General features: G+C 35.4%; 4 protein-coding genes across 5 annotated transcripts; 2 read left to right on the forward strand and 2 right to left on the reverse strand.

Annotated features, from left to right (window-relative positions):
• LOC101252193 (transcription factor PRE3) lies at positions 1-1,680 on the forward strand. Its single transcript, XM_004241526.5, has 2 exons — positions 1-328; positions 1,346-1,680. The coding sequence occupies exons 1-2, from the start codon at positions 200-202 to the stop codon at positions 1,493-1,495; spliced, it is 279 nt and encodes a 92-aa protein (XP_004241574.1). The 5' UTR covers positions 1-199; the 3' UTR covers positions 1,496-1,680.
• Positions 1,681-2,521: 841 nt separating this feature from the next.
• ABCA4 (ABC transporter A family member 4) lies at positions 2,522-8,580 on the reverse strand. Its single transcript, XM_004241525.5, is given in 19 exon segments — positions 2,522-3,041; positions 3,134-3,222; positions 3,399-3,504; positions 3,586-3,714; positions 3,803-3,887; positions 3,971-4,080; positions 4,158-4,358; positions 4,545-4,900; positions 4,994-5,077; positions 5,221-5,346; positions 5,439-5,601; positions 5,769-5,927; positions 6,084-6,172; positions 6,175-6,201; positions 6,293-6,412; positions 6,513-6,651; positions 6,738-6,805; positions 6,905-7,283; positions 8,417-8,580. Coding segments are annotated over 19 exon segments (2,805 nt in total). The 5' UTR covers positions 8,495-8,580; the 3' UTR covers positions 2,522-2,744.
• A 235-nt stretch (positions 8,581-8,815) lies between these two features.
• On the forward strand, positions 8,816-14,103 carry ABCA5 (ABC transporter A family member 5). Its single transcript, XM_019214168.3, is given in 17 exon segments — positions 8,816-9,261; positions 9,353-9,584; positions 9,667-9,836; positions 10,000-10,185; positions 10,287-10,382; positions 10,471-10,674; positions 10,753-10,912; positions 11,003-11,238; positions 11,623-11,740; positions 12,128-12,172; positions 12,175-12,203; positions 12,328-12,417; positions 12,524-12,670; positions 12,764-13,030; positions 13,124-13,204; positions 13,297-13,473; positions 13,561-14,103. Coding segments are annotated over 17 exon segments (2,847 nt in total). The 5' UTR covers positions 8,816-8,892; the 3' UTR covers positions 13,801-14,103.
• Positions 14,104-14,371: 268 nt separating this feature from the next.
• On the reverse strand, positions 14,372-22,668 carry ABCA6 (ABC transporter A family member 6). Of its 2 annotated transcripts, XM_004242120.5 has the most exons (18): positions 22,498-22,668; positions 22,121-22,406; positions 21,679-21,758; positions 21,411-21,510; positions 20,976-21,095; positions 20,772-20,896; positions 20,024-20,185; positions 19,521-19,683; positions 19,321-19,446; positions 19,126-19,209; positions 18,004-18,365; positions 16,862-17,062; positions 16,591-16,700; positions 16,390-16,474; positions 15,803-15,931; positions 15,608-15,713; positions 15,346-15,434; positions 14,372-14,837 (listed from the first exon to the last, which is right to left on the reverse strand). In XM_004242120.5, exons 1-18 carry the CDS (start codon positions 22,552-22,554, stop codon positions 14,547-14,549), a joined length of 2,676 nt encoding a protein of 891 aa, XP_004242168.1. In that variant the 5' UTR covers positions 22,555-22,668; the 3' UTR covers positions 14,372-14,546. The 2 variants fall into 2 exon arrangements, with proteins under 2 accessions (XP_004242168.1, XP_069155507.1); XM_069299406.1 differs by lacking the exon at positions 22,498-22,668 and having other exon boundaries at positions 22,098-22,313.
• Between the last annotated feature and the right edge of the window lie 505 nt (positions 22,669-23,173).

Here is a 23,173-nt window from a genome sequence, read left to right on the forward strand (position 1 = left end):
AACACATTCCTTTCTTCCATGCAATTGTCTTCTCTTCACCACTACTTGTGTTTTTGTGCACTTACTATTACTTTTCTTCTCTCTCTTTCACACTCTCCATAGCAACACATACACTTCTAGCTAGATTTGTCCATTATATATAATTTTGTCTCTAATTAGTTCATCTACAATTAATATAATAGTAAAAATATTTGAAAATATGTCTAGTAGAAGGTCAAGATCATCAAGACATTCAGGAGGATCAAGGATAAGTGAGGACCAAATCAATGATCTTGTTAACAAATTGCAACAACTTCTTCCAGAGCTAAGGAATAGATCCTCTGACAAGGTAATTCATTTCATTTCTCCTCGCCGCATCAGAGCCGGAGTCAAGATTAGAAGTTTCGGGGTTCTAACTCAATTTTGTTTGAGGGTTCGCATGTTAATAATATACATATATTTATTTAATGTTCTAATACAAATATGGGATTTACGAAGAAAAATTAGTGAATTCGTCCGGATCCATGAACCTCCATCTAGCTCCACCTCTGACCGGGTCTACTAAAATTGAATCCCATAAAATTTTCACTAAGAAAGTTCAAAAAAATCAGTTGTAGTCATCCTGAACCTCAACACAACACCTTATATAAAATCTTGAAATCTTTAAGAGACATATTAGGGTTCTTCTATAATGTGTATGTAATGTATCCATCATATTATTTCCTATTTAACCCCCTAACAATGTAGGTAAAAATTTACCTGCTTCGAATGTTTATACCCACCTCCCACCTACTTTTTTTTTTTTTTGTCATTTTTAAGGTAAAGATATGCTTTGTGGAAGAACCCTAAAATGTGTGGAAGCATCTTTTTGTAATTATTATTCTAGCAAGAAAAAAAAGAGAGAAGTAAAAATACATTTAATATAGTACTATTTGAACAATGTAATCTTAATTTCTTATTATTTCCTCTTTAAATTAGTAAAATTCACTGAACATCTAATGCATCGTTAGATTTTATTGGTCTAGTTAAGTTATTGGTATTTGAAAAATTGGAACCCAAGTACTAATAATTTAACAGAAATTCCTACATTGGATTCTTTTTAATTTGTCTCTTGATTTGTGAACTTACTAAAGTTAATTGTCTGATATGAGTAATATTTTTATTTGCTTAAAATTAAATATATTATTTCAATATGAAATCGGTTAAAAAAAGTAAACACTAAATCTGTCCAGCTATTTATGTGAAGATCCCATTAATTAATATATTAGCGTGATAACTATTGATCAAGGATGACACGTACAAATCGAGAAATGGTTCGATTATCTGAACTACTCCTAATAATTTATTTGTGTTTTATATGGAGCAGGTTTCAGCAAGTAGGGTGTTGCAAGATACATGCAATTATATAAAAAGTTTGCATAGAGAAGTTGATGATCTGAGTGACAGATTATCAGAGTTATTGGAATCATCAGACACTACTCAAGCAGCTCTAATTAGAAGCCTACTTATGCAATAGTCTTTAATTTTGTACCTTTTTTTTTGTTTCAATTTCTTTCCTACTTTATTCAGCAGTTACCATTTTGTTTTTTCCTTATAATTTAGACTTTCTATTTAATTATTGACTGCTAGAAAAGAGAGTTTTGATGTTTATGAGTTGAACGTACCTTTAATTTAAAGCCTTTTGGGCTCTATCCACATTAATGGCCTATTCAATATTTCCATCCATAGATAATATATTTTGAACTCTTTTAGCAGAATTTGTCGTCTGAATATTGGAATATTAACTAGAAAAATGCACCAACGCAAGTTGTTTTGATAGATTCTTGACTCAAGGAAAAGTGAATAAAAGTAGATCGAAATAAATAAATAATGGAAGTGAAAATTAGATCATGTCAAAATATTATAGAAAACATGACAAAACATTCTGAAAAAAAGATGTGCAATAATAGAAGTACTAGAGACACCGTAGAAATTGAAGCCTACGTAATAAGACTGCGGACTACTAGTATAGAAAGATAATTAACACAATGCTTTAGCTTTACTGCCTACTAATTTTCTATCCTAATTTGTGTTTTTCACAACCTTGTATTTAAGGTCACGTCCTCAATAAGCTGAAAATACGTCATGTCATATCTAATCGCTAGTCCAAGGCTCCCAGCTTACCAATCATGTAATAAAAAGAGAGCATTCTATCTAAGATTATGTCCTCAATTAACTGAAAATGCTTCCGCTGAAAGAGACAATGTTTACCATCTCTGACTATGCTCATGAAATTCCTTTTAAAATATACTAAAATTTAGTAGACATTGCAGAATTCTGGCCCCGTGAAGAATAAAATATAGAAACAGTTATCTGCAATTTATAAATTTTTACCCTTGATTTGCCTTGCTATGTATAGGAGATAGTTGATTTTGTTTGATTGGGGTAAAATGAGGGTTGTAGCTCAAGGAGTTTTGTACTGAATTGTTTACTTGGTAAACATTAGTTACGTTTACTGGTTATTTTGTAAAACTAAATCTCTCAACGGCAATGGAGGTTTCAATTAAATACGTTGATACAACAAACTCTTTCTATTCCACGAACAAAACGCCAGAGATTGGCATCATTGTACACAATTTACATGACAAAATAGGAGTCACATATGCTCTGTACTTGATATATCTACATGAACCTAAATATTTCCTAATTAAGGCAAAAAAAAAACATTATGCACATATGATCCTTCTTTTTTTTTTTCCCTTCTAATTTGTGGTTGAATGTTATGATCATGCTTCATTAAAGGATTGAGCACAAGAAGCAACCTTGATAAAAACATCCTCTAAAGTTGTATCAGCCATACCCCAAGCATAAATTGGAAATCTACTCTTTGCATTCTCAACTAGTTGAAATACATCTGCAATTTTCGATTCATGTTTTGGCAACTCGAACTTCTGTGTACCTGATAAATGATACACTTTGTTGGCATTTGGGCATATCTGTCGCACCATTTTCTCCACTTCCACCTCATTATCAGCTGATGTAGTTATCGCGAGCACATAAGACCCTCCATATCTTGTCTTCAACTGTGGATAATACAGAGCAGAAAATAACTCTCATAACAATCCCTGAGTTCAAAATTGGAATTATCATTGTTTGTGTAAAAGCTTGAAATTACCTCTGATGAATTCGCTATGCATTGCAAGCTTCCATCAACGAAGATTCCTAAGCGATCACATAAATAATCCGCTTCTTCCATTGAATGGGCTGAAATTAAATTAGTATCTTTGTTAGTAAGCATACAACAACAACATACCCAAATAATTATACCATTTCCTTAATTACATTCAAGATTATGCATTTCGATGAGTAAGTCGATGCAGTAGTGTTTATTCATGTCGAAATGGAAAAACAATGGAACTAGAGATGGAAAGTAGATTTACTAGTGAGAATTATCGCTCTGCCTTTCCGTGCATTCTTCACAACAGTCCATAAGGTATCTCTTGAAGCTGGATCAAGTCCAGTACTCGGCTCATCCAGGTAGACAACCTGGTAAATTTGCATATATAGTTCAATTTTTTTCGTCATTTAGGAGGAGAAAATGAAAACGACATATTAGGAAGAACGTACCTTGGGATTTCCAATGAGTGAAATAGCAACACTTAGCCTTCTCTTCATTCCACCACTATATCTCCCAGATTGCTTGTCAGCAACGCCTCCGTTAAACAAGTTGAGACTCTTAAGAGAGTCTTCAACTGCCTGTAGGTAGTAACAACTTTCGGATGTAAGTAAGATCCATTGAAAAGCAAGAGGGGGAAGCAAATTTAGGAACGGGACCATAACTTACTCGATGTAAAACTTCTCCTTTAAGATTTTTAAGCCTTCCATAGAAAAGTAGATGCTCCCTTCCTGTTAATGTATCCCAAAGCAAGCTGTATACGATTTTCATTAATTAATATTTGTAGATCATTGAGTAGGAATTATGAATTGTCAACTTGACTTTGTTTTTTCATACTCATGCTGAGGGCATACACCCATGACGGTGTATACTTTGTCCATCTCTGTATTTATATTCAGGCCGTCAACAAATGCAGAACCGGAGCTTGGCTTTGTCAGCCCAATCATCTGTTAGCAACACTTTGTTACTCGATGTAACTAAGTAAACAAAAAACTAATGTCTTAAAGGATATTGCGGAACTTACCATACTAATAAATGATGTTTTTCCAGCACCATTGGGGCCAAGCATACCAAGGCATTCTCCTTCAGGGACAGCAAGTGACAGTCCTCTAACTGCATATTTATCGGGGTTTCCATCTATCCCTGGATAAACCTTTTTCAGGTTGTCAACAACGATGGGATAACCTGATGTCGATCCAGCTAGCATCTGTTCAACCTTTTCCCTCTGTTCAATATATGGGAGGAAATGTTGAATTGAAACAACAAAAAGACTACTAGTATAAATCTATATCAGTTTTGTTCTGATGTCCACAATTTTCAGATGCAAAACATTATTTTGACTACGTATATGTTGATGTTAAAAAGAGAGGTGAAACATGTTTCAATGAATGGCAAAAGTATCAAGTGTTACCTCTTGTGCAACATCTTCTTTCTCCATTTCAAGACAAACTCCAGAATCCTTCTTTTCTAATAAGTTCATAGTGGATAGCGTCTTCTTCTTCCGCGAGTTCTCCAAGAAAAATAGGGGACTTTCCCCTGATGAATTGATCTGGTCCAAGTAAAAAGCAACAAGGAGAACTACTATCCACTCCACTAACATTATAATCATAACCTCTTTCATCCCATTACCAGGATCACTCAAATTTGCCCATTTCATACCACCACTTTCACCCGTATAAAGACCACTCTTACTGTATTCCCCAAACTCAAATAATCCGCGATAAAGAGCAAATCCAGGGTATAGCTCCATCACTATAATCCACACTTCTACAATATCATTCACAATGATGCAATGTCAGTGCAGTATGCAGAAACATAAAGCAAAACGCAAAAGGAATTACAGCTAGATCATCAACTTACCTGATACTGAAGCACCAGACAGAAAGTTTGCGAAAAAGAATGATCCTAAGAGACCACTTGCAAACACCACCAAGTAGCCCATGACTGATACAACGAAAGTGGATGCATGAATTAGTTAAATATCACATTTATTGATTGTAATTAAAACAATTCATCCTTCTCGTGATTGATATATATATACTTTTAACATAAGACTCCTAATTCTCACAATAGTTAAGATATCACACCTGTGGCTGTCTTAACATCTTTGAAAAATCCAGCCAGCAGAAATGCACATGCGATTTGCAAGTTTACGTAGATGAAGTAGAACACAAACTGGATGCCGAAAGAATTCTCTAGAAAGATACTTAATCCTGCAAATGGAGGAGAAGAAGAAAAAGGATAAATTATTGAGCCACTAAATACGAGTTTAGTGAAGGAATCAATTTAAAAGCTGTGTTACTACCTAAGATTGAGCCAAACGCCACAAAGCCAAACATGTAGAGAGATGATATGAGAAGAAAATAAGCATAAGTAATAGTCCAATAGGGACCGTCCTTAAGTCCGTGCATTTTCATCATGATTCGTAGATTCTGCTGCTTTTCATAAACCAGAGCTACAAAAGCAACCTGCAAATAGTTAACCAGAGCACGAACATGAGGAACACGAAAAGGCAGGATAGCAGTTGCCAATATAACAAATCATATATATGAAACTTATTCCATCATGCAATTATTATACGAATGACAGAGGGAAACTTATAAGACGGAAAAAACAATCCAACTTATTCACTTACTGGGAAAAGTTGTAAAATCACCCATGAAAATAAAATTGGTCCCATCTGAGAAGAAATCTCCGACATCCTAAAACTTCCGTGCTTGGGCATTTCTTTGATATTATCAAACAGAATATTGAAGGAAGGTCCAAGCAAATTTTGAAGGAAGGTATTTGATGCCTGTACAAGCACTTAGTTTCATTAAGCCTTGAATGAATTAGATTAACTTTATAAGATTCTCCGCGACAGCAATGATTACTATGATCATGTTGATAACATTTTGACAATTGTTGATAAGGAGAGGAATAACATATCGGAGAAGAGTAAATGATTTACCAGGTTCACCATAGGAGGCACCCGTACCAATTGTTCACTTTGACCGTCATACTTATAGGTTCCATTATACCAAACACTCACATTGAACTATTTGCATTTGTATTTAACCAATCATATGCTGCAAAAAGAAGAAGATCATACAACTTTGTTAAGAAAAGAGATTGATATTAATTACATGAACCACGGAGTACTAAAATAGCATAGACAACCTGCTGCTATCTCGCCTGTCTTTTTCTCCGTATTCCCCATTATGTAACCTTTAAACAGCTCATCATTGATCTCAGAGGGACTATTACGCCACAAAGATAAACCTGTACGACATTGTAACACTGCAGTAGGAAATTAAGGTCAGAGCTATGAATATGCTAAATGTAACATCAACACGATCAAGCTATTAATCCAGTTAGAAATAACAAGCATTAATCGTACTATAGCTTCCGTAATTATCATAGATGTCTAGACCCTTGAAATCCGCTGGACACCCAGCTTGAATAATATAGAGTGTAGCCTTTGGTGAGTAGAAAGCAGGGTTTTGAAAACTCGTACGCGCAGCTGGAATCTCTGTACCCTGAAAGATATTATAGCTAGTTCACAAGGTCCATGATATATAGCAATTAATCCAAGGGGAAAAATATGAAAATGGAAGGGACTTACAATGATCCGGTTGGTGATAAAAGTAGGCTCTACGGTTGTGTCGTTTTTGACCATGTTCCCACTCAGACCTATGAAGTTCCATACAATCGAAAATTCATTAGAAACCTTGTTTTTTTTTGTAGTAAAAAAAAAAAAACTAGTCGTAGTTGCATTCGGAAAAAGCATACTTTGTCCAAAAGTTTGATTAGATCCAGTAACTAGTATAATAGCTGGACAAGAATTAGAGTCTCTGCATGACTCATTAGGCAAGTCTGGATATGTAATAACATCAGATTTTACAGCACTAAATTGAGGTTCCGGTAACTGGAAAACAGGATGCCATTCATATGGTTCTTTAACTTCACAACTTGCTGCTTGTAACGGATTTGAGTATTGCAGACCACATTCTTTTACACATTTTCCTGTACCATTTTTTTCAACACATTGGCAGCCACATTTAGTGTCTTTGGCCGTCATCACAGTACTCGAGAATTCAATGGCCCTTATTAAAAGGAGGAGTGAAATAGGGACTAAGATGAGGCGAACATTTGTCTTGACATTTCGTTTCTGCATCAAAAAAATTTGACAACAAACCACTACAGTTTAGAAGCAAAAAAAATGATACTACATGTAAATTATCACAATCTGGTATTCAACACATAAAAGAAATGCATAATACATAAACATATGATCATTAACTTGGCCTTAACTAACAACTATGACTTTTAACTTTGAATGTGCACAAGTAAACACTTAAACTTGTACAAAATTGAACAAATAAACACATTCGTCCTATATGACACCCTACCTGACAATTTTATGTCCAACGTCGCATCTTATTTGTATTGTGCCATGTACAAATTTATCTACTTGTTCAATTTTCTATAAACTTAAATGTCTACTTGTGCACACTCGCTATGATGATACATGCATTGTTTTGTATAATGATCCTGAGTTCATTCACTTATTATCAAAGCTGTATCTGATTAGATTCTTTAATCCTGAGTTTCTCCTATCAAATAACAAAGAAAAGGCAAACAAAAACATGTAATGATTTTTTTACTTTTCTATTGATTCCTGCGGTTCCAATCAAAAACATTTCATAAATTTCGAGTCACACACCAGCTACCGGGATGGTTCCGGCGAAGGACGGGCCGGGTTGAACTGCGGGATCAGGGGCAGGTTGCCTGTTGAGCGAAAACAAATTTAGAAAACTCCCTCTAAAATAACGTTATTGGATTTCTATATGATTTAAAATATTACGTCTACCTCTTTAAAAAATTAATATTAAATTAATTATACTTAGAATATATATCCTTTTAAAATTTCACCATTTCTAATGTCACACATCCGAAATTGGAAGAACAAAAAACAAAAATTAGTGCGAGGCAGTGCAAATTTAAGCGAGACAAGTTTAAAAAACAACAAATTATGTAATGTTGGCTGGGGCGAATTGAAATTCTTTATTCAGATTTATGTAGTTTTATCATGCAAAATAAGAAACATTTCACGTTTAATATTTGTATAACTTTGCACATACAAAGCCAAAAAAATATTTAAAAAATGGATTAACGGCAGAAACAAAATTTTCATATATATACTATATATCCATCGAAAATATTTTTAACATATTCCAACTTAATTCATTGTTAACTTACACTCGCATATTTTAGAAATTCTAGATTCGGAAAAAGGCGTACCTGAAACGCCAGATTCTTCCTAAGCAAAGCATCAGCTTGAGTCCCGTAAGTCGCTGGAGCTGTCACGGAGTCTGCCATTGAATGACCTCCGTTTCAGCCCCAGTAACTAAAGTAGAAAAAACAATCCTCTCTTTTTAATTCTTACTTTAAAAAGTTAGTTCAAATGAGTTCGTTAATGAAAAATAAATATCTCTTAAATAAGAGTTGTTTCAGGGTAACAGTGAACTGCCCTTTCTTTCGCCTTTAAACCTGGTGGTAAATTAATGTCTTAAAATTGACTAACAAGTTAATTAACCACTAAATTATTAGCTTATTTGTTTGCACATAAATCGGTTGTCACTAGTTGAGATCAGTAGTTTTATTTATATTTAATTAAATGAGACGTTGCAAGTTTAAGAAATAAGTTTTTTTTTTTTTTTAAAAAAAAAGTAGAAGAATTTGAATTGAAGATAAAAGAAGAAGAAGATAGAAGGGCAATGGAATTGCAGGGGGGAATCCCTCTGCTAATGCAGCAATACAAAGCATTATTTAAGAAAAATTTGTTGCTTGCATTGCGTAACAAGCCCGCAACGTTCCTACAGCTCTTCTCATCTTTCTTCTTCATTTTCCTTCTATTCTGCATCAAATTATCTGATGAATCGCGCAATGCAGATAACACCTTTGCTAAAGAATTGCGCGATCCTAAGCCTCTTATGGCGCCATCTATCCCACCTTGTGAGGACAAGTTTTATATTAAGACTCCATGCTATGATTTCATTTGGAGTGGAAAACATAGTAAAACTATTGGGGATGTTGTTAAGGGAATTATGGCAAATAATCCTGGTAGGCCTATTCCTGCCAACAAGGTAACTATGCTGGATCAATTACGCATATGTTAAAATTCATATATCGTATTTTTGATTTGATGAATTGACAGTTAAAATTTTGTTGTTCCAGGTTCTAGCATTTAACACAGCACAGGATGTGGATAAATGGCTTTTCGATAATCCTGTGCGTTGTCCTGCAGCTGTGCACTTCACAATAGTGAAGGGGAATAAAATTAGTTATGGTATTCAGACAAACTCCACGGATGTAGTGAAACGAGGAGTAACTGAGGATCCAACTTTTAAGTTCCAAATCCCACTTCAAATAGCAGTAGAACGTGAAATCGCGAGGAATCTGATTGGAGGTACATATACTTTTTCTTAAGCACATCACACCTTTGTTTGTGCTGTGTTTTAATTTACTAACTTTTTATAATACATTTTCAGATCCAAAATTCCCCTGGGATGTCAGTTTTAAGGAATTTCCACATCCTCCTGGTGACGTATATAATGAAGTGACATTATCAGCAATGGTATTTTTCATGGCAGTTGCTATATTTGGTTTTGTTTTCCAAGTCAGTGCTTTGATCACTGAAAAGGAACTCAAGCTTCGACAGGTAATCCCCATTTCGATAAGAATCCAGAATGTAAACTTTAAGATTGAACTCTTGAATTTTTATTTTTTTTATAAGGTAAATAGTTTTATTAATGTTGCGGAAATAAGTAGAAAATCATGAAGATAACATCATTTTCTAAGTGTCATATTTGGCGCCCTTGCAGGCAATGACTATGATGGGCCTTTTTGATACAGCCTATTGGTTATCATGGATCACTTGGGAAGGACTCCTCATATTTATCTCTTCTACGCTTACTGTGATCTTTGGAATGATGTTTCAATTTGAATTTTTCTTGCGCAATAACGTGTTGGTTGTGTTCCTTCTGTTTTTCCTCTTCCAACTTACTATGGTACGCCTCAATCATCCCTCTGAACCTTTTTAAGTTTTACTGAATACAGAGTTTTGGTAATGCTAAACTTGTTTGATAAATGTTTATGTTCCTTTTGCAAGGTAACCTTTGGATATTGGCTGTCTACTTTCCTTACCAAAGCAGCTTCAGCGACAAATGTTGCTTTTGTCATCTTTATTGTTGGTTTCATCACTATGGTAAGTCCTTCCTTAACATGAAAAGTAGTTTTATTGTTTAGTACTGATCATCTGTGGACTAACATGTTCGTCATGTTCCATTTTTTAGATTGGTTCACAGCTGGCTAATTATCCCTACTCCGCAGCATATTCCAATAAACACAGGATTTATTGGTCATTGTTCCCACCAAATCTTCTTACTATAGGTCTTCAGTTACTTGCTAAAGCAACTGAAAGTCCTAAAGATCCAGGTATTAGCTGGAGTACTAGGGCAAAATGTTTACCTAAAGAACCAGACTGTGTAACTACCATGGTACGTCTAGCGCCACCTGTGGTCTTTGCCTCATCTGTTTTCTTCTTGCAACTAATATATTTCCCCTTATGTTAACAGCATGATGTGTATATACTACTTGTGAAAACATTTTTTTTCTGGCTCGTTCTGGCTATATACTTCGACAACATAATTCCAAATATATCTGGTGTGAGAAAGTCAAAATTATACTTCCTATATCCTGGCTACTGGACTGGAAATGGTGGAAGTAGTGTGAAAGGTAAACTCTACGTACACTCCCACTTTACTGTACTATCTATTCGTTCTGTAAGCTGTAAAAATCTGATTATTCTGTTCCTTCTAATGTTAGAGGGAGGAAACTGTAGCATCTGTTCAGGCTCATTGCCACGGCTGGATCCTATTACACCAGATGACGAAGACGTTCTTACAGAAGAAAACACTGTTAAAAAGCAAGCTATGGAAGGTGACAATTCCAACAATGCAGTTCAAATACGCGGTCTTATTAAGACATATCCTGGAAAGAAAACAGGTGGCTGCTGCTGCTGCTGCTGTAGAAAAACGAGTCCTCCTTTCCATAGTGTCAAGGTACTTTATCTATGGTCCATATGAAGATAATAGTAGTAGCAGCTATGTTGATGATGCAATTCTAATACATCATGAACCCGATAATTTTTATTTAAGAAATCTACAAAATATCTATAAATATTAATGTGAACCCAATTATTGTTTGTGAATATTTACTTGAGGTTGTTACAGAAACTCCTAAACTTAAAATTCTGGTTCCACCTCTAAATTTTCGCAAACAAGTGTTAAAACAGGAACTTGTTTACTCTTTGTTTAGCCATCCAAACTTCCAACCAATTTGCATCTGCATCTTGCTGTTTAGAGTCCTTTTCTTTCTAACGACTATTATTTCAGCACTAGCCAGCTGAGAATAATGGCCTCACATTTCTAAAATCATGACCGCAGGGCTTATGGTTGAACGTCGAAAAGGATCAACTACTTTGTATGCTTGGGCCCAATGGTGCTGGAAAAACTACTACTATAAGTTGTTTGACTGGGATTAATCCTGTTACAGCAGGAGATGGTAATAGCTTTGATCTCAACTTTTTATCATATTTTATGTTCATTAAAGTTGCTGTTGAATGCCTTGAATCGGACCCGCTACAAACAGAAAGGACGGTATACAATGTTGTTGTATTGGGCCCTTAATTTTCTATTGATTCTGTATGTTGGGCCCAAGCCTGTTAGGGCGTAGCTTAGCACTATATATAGACGCTATGGGAAACCCTATTCTGTAATTCTGTTTTTGCCTCTCCATAATAAAACTGCTCCCTCTCTTCCCGTGGACGTAGCCAATTTATTAGTGAACCACGTAAATCTATTGTCTTGTTTTTCGCGTTTATATTTTCTCGTATTATCTCAAATTCCGCACAACAGTTGCATATGTGTAACATGAAGCATTTTTCAACAGCGTTGGTATATGATCAGTCCATACGAAGCTCTATGGGCATGACAAACGTCGAAGGATGATGGGAGTTTGCCCCCAGGTAACGTATCTATTCTTTTCATTTTTTCTTCTTGTTATTTTCTGTTTTCAAGTCTTCAATGGAACCAGCTGATAGCATACTGCCTTTTATATTGTAGAAATTGATTCATTTTTTCATTTTATAGTTTGATATTCTTTGGGATGCATTATCCGGACAAGAGAACCTTCAGATTTTTGCCAACATTAAAGGTCTACCGCCTGCTTCAATAGACACGGTATTGCAAATAAGCCTAAACTATATCGATCCTTCTATATCTTTATAAAGATTCTATGAACTAGCTGTTTAACTCTTATCAAACTGAACTCTTCAATCGAAAACAGGTGGTAGCTCAACTATTATCCCAGTCGAAAATCACCAAGGTGTCAGCCAAGATGAGATCTTGTAGTTACAGTGGAGGAATGAAACGACGTCTTAGTGTTGCTATAGCCCTTATTGGAGATCCAAAGTTGGTTATTTTGGATGAACCGGTAGGTACTGGGAGTTTAAAATTCTTTTCGTATGATGTTTTATCAGCTTTTATGCTTCTGTTTTAACAGTTCCTTTCCCTGATATCTTTATAGACTACTGGTATGGATCCAATTACTCGAAGGCACGTTTGGGACATTATAGAGAAAGCCAAAAAAGGACGTGTCATTATCTTGACAACCCATTCAATGGAAGAAGCTGATGTCTTAAGTGATCGTATTGGTATCATGGCAAAGGGAAGGCTTCGTTGCATTGGAACTTCCATAAGGTTGAAAGCAAAATTTGGTACTGGTTTCATTGCTAATGTGGGCTTAGTTAGTGAATCAACATCTCCTGATGCTGTGAAACACTTCTTCAAAAGTGTATGTCAAAAGCTACTTCCTCTTACCTTTTGTTTTCTTTTCAATCTTCTCTCTTAAGTACTGTTTAAAGCTAACATATAACTCTGTTGACAGCAATTGGATGTGGTGCCTAAAGATGAAAATAAGTGCTTCCTTACCTATGTTATTCCTCATGAAAGGGAAAAGATGTTGACGGTAATATCTACAATAACTCAAGGATTTAACTTATAATACACTTCACGATGTTTAGCTTCTCACATTCCAATATTGGCTTTTACATCTATCAGGAATTCTTTGCTGAGCTTCAAGCTAGACAAAGTGAGTTCGGTGTAAAAGACATCCAGCTAGGTCTTACTACTCTTGAAGAAGTTTTCATGAACATAGCTAAACAGGCAGATGTGGAAACTGCAATAGCTGAAGGAAGATTTAAAACTCTTACATTGAACTCAGGGGACTCTGTTGAAGTAAGTCAATCTTTGTTTACATAATAAGTACTAGTCTAGTACAAGATTAACTTCAGTCTATTAATACATAACTATATATGTCAATAGGTACCTGTGGGAGCACAATTCATTGGAATTCCAGGAACAAAATCTCCACAGAATCCCGGAGGTGTTATGGTGGAAGTATATTGGGAGCCAGATGAAACAGGTAGTCCTTGCATATATGGCATCTCAGAAGAAATGCCAATACCACCTCATATTCAACTAAGAGATCCTCCAACAAACAACTCACCTACAAACCAAGGAATTGTAATCGACCCTTCACAACTCAAAATGCACTTGTCATGACAATATTATTAGGAAATATAGGGACAGAGGTATGTAAACTCAGATACAGTAAGAGATCGTAAGGTGAATAGTAGTCTGATACTATCAGTCTGAGTTTACCATAAGCCACTAGCGCTTCAAAAGGTGAAATTCTAGGGTATTAGTTAATTTGATGAAACATTTTCAATAGGAGCTTTTTAGTCCTTTTGATCGGATTCAAAAGCTTTGCATATTGATAACATTTTTTGTGTATAGAGAGTACAATGTGTAATTAGCATGTAAATGCTGAGATTGTCTTATATCACAAGTATTTCTCCTTTGTTACTTCATTTTTGTCCAAGGAATCAGTATATGCAATATCCTTATGAATATAGCACCTTGAGAACTCGTTACGAGTCTGAATTGCTTTCTGTAGCTCAGTTATGGCGCGGACCAAAGTGTATTAATATGTTCTTTTGGGAAGTCTAATCGACTTCTCTAAACTCATCTATATATGTTAGCTTGTAACCAATTCTAAGTCCAGAGAAAGGATTAGAATCAAAATTACCAGATGTCATGCAGAAGCTAACAAAATGAACCTTGGGGAGTGATATACCATAAGAGACATATAATTGAACAGTGTGTGGAGCAATTCACTGAGATAAATCAACAATCCTTCTTGTCTACAAAATGACATCTTACAAGCAAGAGAATGAAGAATTCAACAACCAGATGAAACCCAGCTACTGTAGTCTCAAGTCTGTATAACAGCATACACTCAGAGATATTTAGTGAAATTCACTGTGCTCAGTTGCAACCTTGATGAAGACGTCCTCCAGTGTTGTGTCAGCCAAACCCCAAGACTGAACTGGAAATCTCTCCTTTGCTTGTCTAACCGTTAGGAACACATCTGAAAGTTTCACCTCATATTTTGGAAGCTCAAATTTCTGAGTGCCATATAAATGGTACGTTTTCTTCGCAGTTGGAGAGAGGCGTTTCACCAAGTCTTCCACTTTACTCCCATTTTCTGGTGATGTAGTCATGGTGAACATGTAGCATCCCCCGTACCTAGCTTTTAACTGTCATTTACAGTTAACATATGATCAGAAATATGTTCCAGCATACACACTATTGCTTTACCAGTAAATAAAACTTGCCATATTCAGAGTTTCTGCTAATTATACAGTTAAGTATTAGCAAGATTAGATACCATGATTGCAGAATGAAGTATTAGTACGATAATCATACAGACCAAAGAAGTGGCATCACACTAGGACGAGAATCAACAGAATCTCATCACACAAGATAAGAATCTTTAATGAGATTGATTTAGTAACCATATACTAGTTTAGATAATGGTTTAATGGTTGACCAATAAACAAGAAATTTTAAAATCCAAGCTCCCATTGTCACTCTCCAAACCTTAAGCACGATCACTCCTTCGAGAGGTTATCCTAGCTAATTGAGTAGGAAATCACTAGAATATTAACTTTCTCAACAATTCACAGTAACAGATGCAAGCTTCAGTGTGTTAGTTAAGTTCCGAAATTTTAGTTGTAAACTAGTTGGTAAGGTCATAGAAGTTACCTCATCTGAGGTTCCCAAGCACTGGAAATTTCCGTCCACAAAGATACCTATCCTATCGCAAAGATATTCTGCCTCATCCATCGAGTGTGCTGAGAGGAAGAGAAAGAACAACATCAATGATGTCATCCCGAATGAGAGAAGCAAACATAGAGCCTATGTTTGAGATTGCATGGTAATAGCAGGATAAACTTCAAGATTACTACAAAATAACAACCCAAAACAGAAATGTTTGTACATAAAAACTAAGTGTAGAGCAGATTACTAGTGAGAATGATTGCTCTATCTTTCTTTGCATGTTTCACGACATCCCACAACATTTTCCGTGAAGCAGGATCAAGTCCAGTGCTTGGCTCATCCATATAGACAACCTTAAAAATTTTGAGTTCTGTTAGTATTAGCTCATTGGAACCCAGAACTTTAGCACAATTTCAAGTCATAATATAAGAGGAGTACGTACTTTCGGGTCCCCAATCAATGAAATGGCTACACTGAGTCTTCTCCTCATACCTCCACTATATTTTTTTGCTAATTTGTCAGCAACTCCTCCTTGGAAAAGATTGAAACTTTTTAGAGAGTTCTCCACTGCCTGTTGCAATAGAATAGGATCAAAGAGAGAAAATATATGCATTAAACAATTCTCCGTCATGATAAAGGGCTTTCTCAGAATAAAAATAGAAGTGTATGTCAATCTTAGCGATTTGCTCTAGAGCTTGTAAAGATACTTGTAGTTAACAGAATCCCAAAGGAAATTAAAGACCACAATGACTAATTATCTTCACGGAATGCGACATTGCAAGGATATAAAGGTGGCCCGTTTCCAATTTTTTGGATTCGCTAATGATCAGATGTACGAATTCTTTCACAGCAGCATTGACTTGTTAGGAACATTTTATTCACTATGCAACAGCAAGAGACTGGGCTAATTTTCTTTCAAAACATAACATGTCTAAGCAAATAAATATAAGAAAGCCGTCATAACCATTCTTTAAATTTGGCTTCATTTAAGTAGATGTTGAAATGAAGTTGATGGTTATATTTACGTACTTCGCTTAAAGCAGCACCCTTGAGATTTTTCAGTCTTCCATAAAAGAGTAAGTGTTCCCTTCCTGTTAGTGTATCCCAGAGCAAGCTAACAAATTGGAAGAAAGGAGGAAGTTTAATAAGTCAACACTTTGAAATGCAAAACGAAGAACAAAAATGATACCCGCAAGTGTTCATAGGTATGATGAAAACAGATAAACTTACTCATGTTGTGGACATACACCCATGCTACCATATATTTCGTTCATTTGAGTCCGCAAATTTAGACCATCAACATACGCACTCCCAGAGCTTGGCTTCAAGAGCCCAGTCATCTGTCATTTAGTACCATAGTTTAATAAGTTCCGACACTGTGAAAATGCTAGGGAAAAGTGCAATGTACATAACTCACGCAGATCTTCATTTAACCCAAGAAAACATGGTCTATGTGGTAACTAAAATTCATTCCCAGTTACTTTAGAAAACTTTCACTAACCATGCTAATAAAAGTAGTTTTTCCTGCACCATTTGGACCAAGCATGCCAAAGCATTCCCCACGCGGTAAGGCGAGAGTTACTCCTTTAACTGCAAGTTTATCGGGGTTCCCGTCCTTTCCGGGATACATCTTTTTGAGGTTGTAGCAAATGGCAGAATAATTAGAATGTGGCTTTTCTAGCAACTGTTCAACCTTCTCTCTCTGTAAAAGAAAGCCAAAAGACCACAATGAGATGACTCAACTATAGGCATACTGCAGGACGATTCAAGTGACTGAAACTAGAACATGGAACATCCAAATGACCATAAAAGACACTAGAATATACTTAATGAGAATTCTGAAAAGAATTTGACACTGGGTTTAACTAAACCCCAAAAGGTATCTCATGAAATTAGGATTATCCATGACCATATATGGAAGCAACAGCTGATTCCATAACCAATATGAGACACTTTAACACCCATGCACGCCTAGGACTAGACATTTGGAGCGTCGATAATATAATATGGAGTGCAATATTATAAGCAAAGAATTAGGACAGGTTTGGCTATGATACCGCGAAAGAAGCTAGATTTAACTCAACTCCAAAAGCTAGCTCATAAGGCGAGGATTGTCCAAACCATATAAGGAGATAAAAACTCATTCCCTCAACCAATGTTGGACTCCAACACCCTCTTCCCCACTCTCCCACGCTCCATACGCCCAAGGACTTGAAAATTGGACTGAACATTGCTATGAAAATAGACCTTATGTCTTACTCAACCCCATAAAGTTAGCTCTCGAGGTGAGGATCAATCAAAACCATAAAAAAAAGAGTATGGGTGTGTTAGGTATGGAGGAAAACCTTTGGAGAACTTTTTTCCATTTTTTTTTTTGAGAAATTTTCTCAAGGAAAACAAGCTCCTTAAAAATGAGGAAAATGATTTCCCCAATGGAAGTAGGGAAAACAAATTTCATAAGTAACTTCCAAGTTCATTGTCTCCTCGCCACCCACCCAACGTCCCCAAGCCCTATCTGTTGACCATTCCACCTCCTCCACCCCCAAACAAGTTTAAAATATTCTGCTTGAATTTATGGTCCATCAGTTCATGAACCTCTTCAAAGCAAGTTCATGAAAATCTAAAATTAGCAAGATTAATTACCTCTTCGGAAACATCATTGTTTTCAATCTGAACTCTCGATTCTGCGCTATGAAAAGAAGATTTCTCCAGTGACATTAAATGCTTCCTTTTAGAATTTCGCAAGAAGAACAAAAGACTCCTACGGTTTCCACTTCCAGATGATATAACTTGATCCAAGTAATAGGCAACAATCAGAAATACCACCCATTCAATTGACATGATAATCAGAACCTCTCTCATGCCATTATTGCTGTAACTAAGATACTCCCAGAACATCCCAGAAGTCCCTACCAAATATCCCCCTTGTGCGTACTGGGACAACTCATATAACCCACGATATAGAGAGAAGCCAGGGTATAATTCCATGAAAATTACCCAACCACCTATTCCAAAAAAAAAAAACATGTTAGATTTGGTGAGCACGAGAGATACATGTAGAATCCAAATAGTGTGACTTCAAAAACAATTACGCCTCAATCTTAAAAAAGGGTCGGCTCCACAGATCCTCAACCAGGTTTCCTCATTTAAGCTCAACTCATGTGATCAACATACCAAATATAATTAATCAATGAAAAAACAATTATCCTGAAAAGAAAATTGCTTGAAGTGATCCACCAGGAATATCTCATTCTACTGAAACACAATTTGGAACAGAAAAACAGCCAGAATTGTCCAAATCACCAAACCAGTTGCGGAATCAAACCACATTGGTTGTCCAAATTAAATGATGGTGACAGGCTATGACGGATCAGAATTATGCCCTTCTTTTTTAAGGTATTTGTAAGAAATGTCTTTGGAAGTGAATAGGGAACATTAAGTACATATTTTCTGATTTTCTGGGCATTTTACCCCTATAAACATAATCTATTAAAGATAGCCTGAAAAATATGAAAGGATAGCCGTGCTTCATTGGTCATAGTACAAAGAGCCAAATGATCTCAAAGAGAAGCAAACTGGTCGCATGCCTAATTTGTAGAGCTAATTTTAGGCCTTCAACGCGTGGACATGCGCTGTTTCCTTCACCTTGAGCTTTTGCTCACATGTACAGTATTCTCAGCATTTGTCATGCTGTTCTATTAGTAAAATCCTTACCTTTTCAAATAGAAAAAGTGTAAGATAAAGTAATTGACATAACATACTTACGAGGAAATGATGCATCATTAACTAGGGACTGGAACAGGAGAAAACCCAGGATACCCGTCCCAAAGACAATTGTATAGGCAAGAACTGCAATATCCAAATGTTACAAAAATTATTATTCATGAAAATCAGTTTCCTTTTGAATTCATTACTCATGTGCTATGAAGGACTTGTACAGAGTTCTACACAGACACCAACCTGCGGCAGTCTTCAGATTTGAAAATACTGCAGCTAATAGAAAGGCCATAGATATTTGCAAGTTTGTGAAGACAAAGTAAAAGATGCACTGGACACTGTATGAATTCAGCTTGAAAATTGTTAACCCTGTAATACAAGAAAAAATATGAACCAGCTCATGTAAACGTAAAAAGAAGCAGCTGAACTGTAGACTGCAGTACCTGTCAATACACCAAATCCAAAGTAACAGGACATGTAGATCAAAGAAATGACAAGAAAATACACATAAGTGATCATCCAATAAGGAAGATCCCCAAGGCCATGCATCTTCATCATGATCCTTAGCTTCCTTTGCTTTTCATAAACCAGAGATGATAATATAACCTACATCAAAATCACTTTTGTCATATATCGAAACCGAAAAAAAGATTTTAGCAGCTCTGTGGTCACGTAAGTCTTTAACTCTTAGAAAGGAAGTAACTAATATTCTTTTCTTAAATACAAAGAGTAGATTTGAAATCCTGGATTAGAACTCTGATGCCACAAATGAAAAGAATAATAGCAAAACCTAAATCTATGGACCACTAAAATGACTTCAACTGGAAAGAAAGTAAATGATTGAGACACCAGAAACTTCTAATAAATGATAAATACAAAAAAAATCCTCTAGAAAAGCATCTTTGCCACAACCATGCAACTTTTCACAAACTAAACAAATATTTACCGGAAACACTTGTAGAATGACCCATGTATAGAAGACAATGTTGAAAAAGGTAGATATATCGTCTGGCCTTTTGTAGCCGCCAGGAACTGGCATCTCAGCTACAAAATCTAGAACCATCTTTGTAGAGGAACCAAGTAAAAATTGGAGATAAGCATTTGTTACCTACATAGAAAAGCATAAAACATCATATTTCTTATATGCTGTGAACAGTATTTGAAGATTAACTTATTTTATATTACGAGATTTTTAAACAATAAAAGGTGCAATGCATTACATCAGGCAGAAGGCCTTTAAATTCTAGCACCAAGCATTAGTACTTAAATCAAGTTAGTATTGGCCAGCACTTGTTTACTTAGAGACCAAGATGTGTGCTTCATCTTTAATTTATTCGCTACAGAGTCGAGTCATCTAACAATTATTACTAGTAAATTTCAAACATTTGGGTACACATGATTCCTCATAATCCCTAATTTTCCTTGTGATTCAAATTCATATTACTACTTCCCTTTAAATATATGCTCTCTCACCATAGTGAGTGGAAGGCTTTTTACCAAAGCTAGTGGTAAGGAATAACATAACTTTGATGCTGAAGATGAAGATAAAGGTTCATTTGTAAGCAGCAAGCTACACCTGCTAAGTACAATCTAACAATGGACTAAAAAGAAATTAATAACATCTAAGCTATGTAGAACCTTTTTTTTATTATAAAGCTTCTACTCGCTGCATAAAAAAGGATACAAGGATATACCATGTTCTCAGAACGTGGTATTCTCAACAATTCAGGTTCATCATTGTAAAAATTGGACTGATAAGTAGAATTGAATTGAACGTTGACATTGAAATTCTCTCCACTTGTATCCAAGAAATCATAAGCTGTGGGAGACAAGAAAAGTATTAATAGGAGGAATATAAAGATATCAATCTATAAAGTCCAGACATCTAAGAGAATAACCTGCCAAAATTTCGTTTAGCATCCCCTGTGTATTTCCTTCTCTGTATCCTTTGAATAGCTCATCGTTAATCTCAGCAGAGCTGTTGCGCCACAAATTTAAACCTTCCACGCATATGATGTCTAAAGTTGGCATAGAAGTGAAATCAGTGCATTTTACATACTTCTGCTGTTTGAAAAATCTCACACAGAGAAAAAATACTCTACACAATAGCAAATAGAAGGCCTGGCAGACAGAGAATGAGCATATAAAACTCAAATAAAAGTTTTGCGGAGTAAGCATGAAAAAGAATTGGACTTCACTGGCTTCATATTGAAATTGTTTTTAAATGCACAAAATTTTGATGGCATTGCAAAATATGAAAATGAAACAGAGAAATTGGTAGACATCATGCTCTAAAGAAATTAGCACCAATAGATAGTACTAAAGGACATTACCAGTTTCTGATGTGGAGTTTCTGAAGGGCGAAGCAGAACATTGAGGCCGAACATGATAGAGTAAGTTGCTATCCACCCTCACACCACCGCCGTCTGTCCCCTGCAATATTTCCAAAACACATAATGCAAGGGGTAATAAGAAAACATAATAAGTAGAACAAAACTTCAAATTGCTACAAAACCAAGACCAAGATACAACGATAAGAAACAAAAAAAAACAAGAAAGAAAATGAGGCAACAATCAGAATCAAAAGGAAAGAGAACTCACGAAAATGCCATCAGCAATAGTCTGGTAATCACTTCTTGAAGTTGGTTCTGGAGAATCTACGAACATCTTCCCAGCCACACCTACCAAAATTCACAAATTAAATTCAGAAAAAGAGAAGTCCCAGTCCTATCTTCCTATACTTTTTAAACAATCGTAATGTCCTGACCAGCTTGGGCACGACTAGACTTGCACTAATTCCAGGGGGCACCTACTAACTAGTAACCTTAGATATCTTCCTTAACTCCTGTTTGGCCATAAATTTTTAAGTTCAAACTTGAAATTGAAGTTTTACTAATCGAAGTCCCAAAAAAAAACAAATTTGGAGATGAATGTTCAAAACTCAATCAAATTTAACGGCCAAACTCATATAAATGAAAGTAAAGTTACAAAATCTACCATAAAACACTAGCTAAACGTACTAAAAGTAGCAAAAAACGTATACTTTCTCCAATGGTTCTGTTGTTCCCTGTGATAAGTACAGTTGCTGGGCATGAACCAGTTCCTCTGCAAGATGCATCAGGCAGCCCAGTAAACGGCATTGAATCAGTCATCACCGCACGAAATGGAGGAGAAGGAATTTGCAATAAAGGAGGAAATTCAGTTCCAACGCGGGGCTTTACTTTATCTCCCCTATCTGCCTTGTTGGAGTAGCTTTGTAAAGCCCCTAGAAGTATAAACAGAATTGCTGGAAACAAAATCACCTTCAAGTGTGATCTCGCATGCCGTCTCTGCAAAACTCAAAAATTCAAAATCAAATCCATGAAATTTAACAAAAATAAAATCAAAATTGAAAACAGAAACAGAATTTTTTGAACTAACGTGATACACGAGATTCTTCCGGAACAGAGCATTAGTTTGGTTCCAAAAATGAGCCATTGATGAAACAACTTTTACGTTTTTTTTTTCTTCTTCAGGAAGATGAAAAATAGAAAAAAATTATCGCTACTTAAAAACAAGAAGAAACAACTGTTCATAGATGTAACTAATAAGTACATTTTTGTGTTTCGTCTTTACCGATGACTGAAGCCATTTGCAAGGTTCTTTTACAGGTTTTCTTAATACCAAAAATACCCTTGCTTGAAAGTCTAAAATGCCCCTGACCACGATTTCTTGTCTTTTGCTTTTGTTGTCTTAGCATCATCAGTTTTGGATTAAATTTTAAAAATTTGTCTTTAAAAAGTCTGTTTGACTAATTCATTAGACTTTAATCTTTTTTCCTAATAAAGTATATGTCCAAGTATAGTTTTAAAAACTTATATTTTTATATTTTAAATTTGTTTGAAGGTCTAAAATTTCTTTAGCGTAATTTCTGTCTTAGAGAAGTTTTAGGTAATTTAAGCTTTCTTTAAAAAAATCGTTAGCATCCATCAGTGATGATAGCAGCAATTACCAACTTTGAGTTGTATAATTTAGGTGTTTAATTAGTTGATATTAATGTTGATTTCAATTTTTATTTTTTTTATTATGAACAATATTATATTAATAATAATAATAA

The sequence above is a fragment of the Solanum lycopersicum genome, chromosome 6, assembly GCF_036512215.1.
Source record: "Solanum lycopersicum chromosome 6, SLM_r2.1".
In the NCBI taxonomy this organism is placed as follows: Eukaryota; Viridiplantae; Streptophyta; class Magnoliopsida; order Solanales; family Solanaceae; genus Solanum; species Solanum lycopersicum.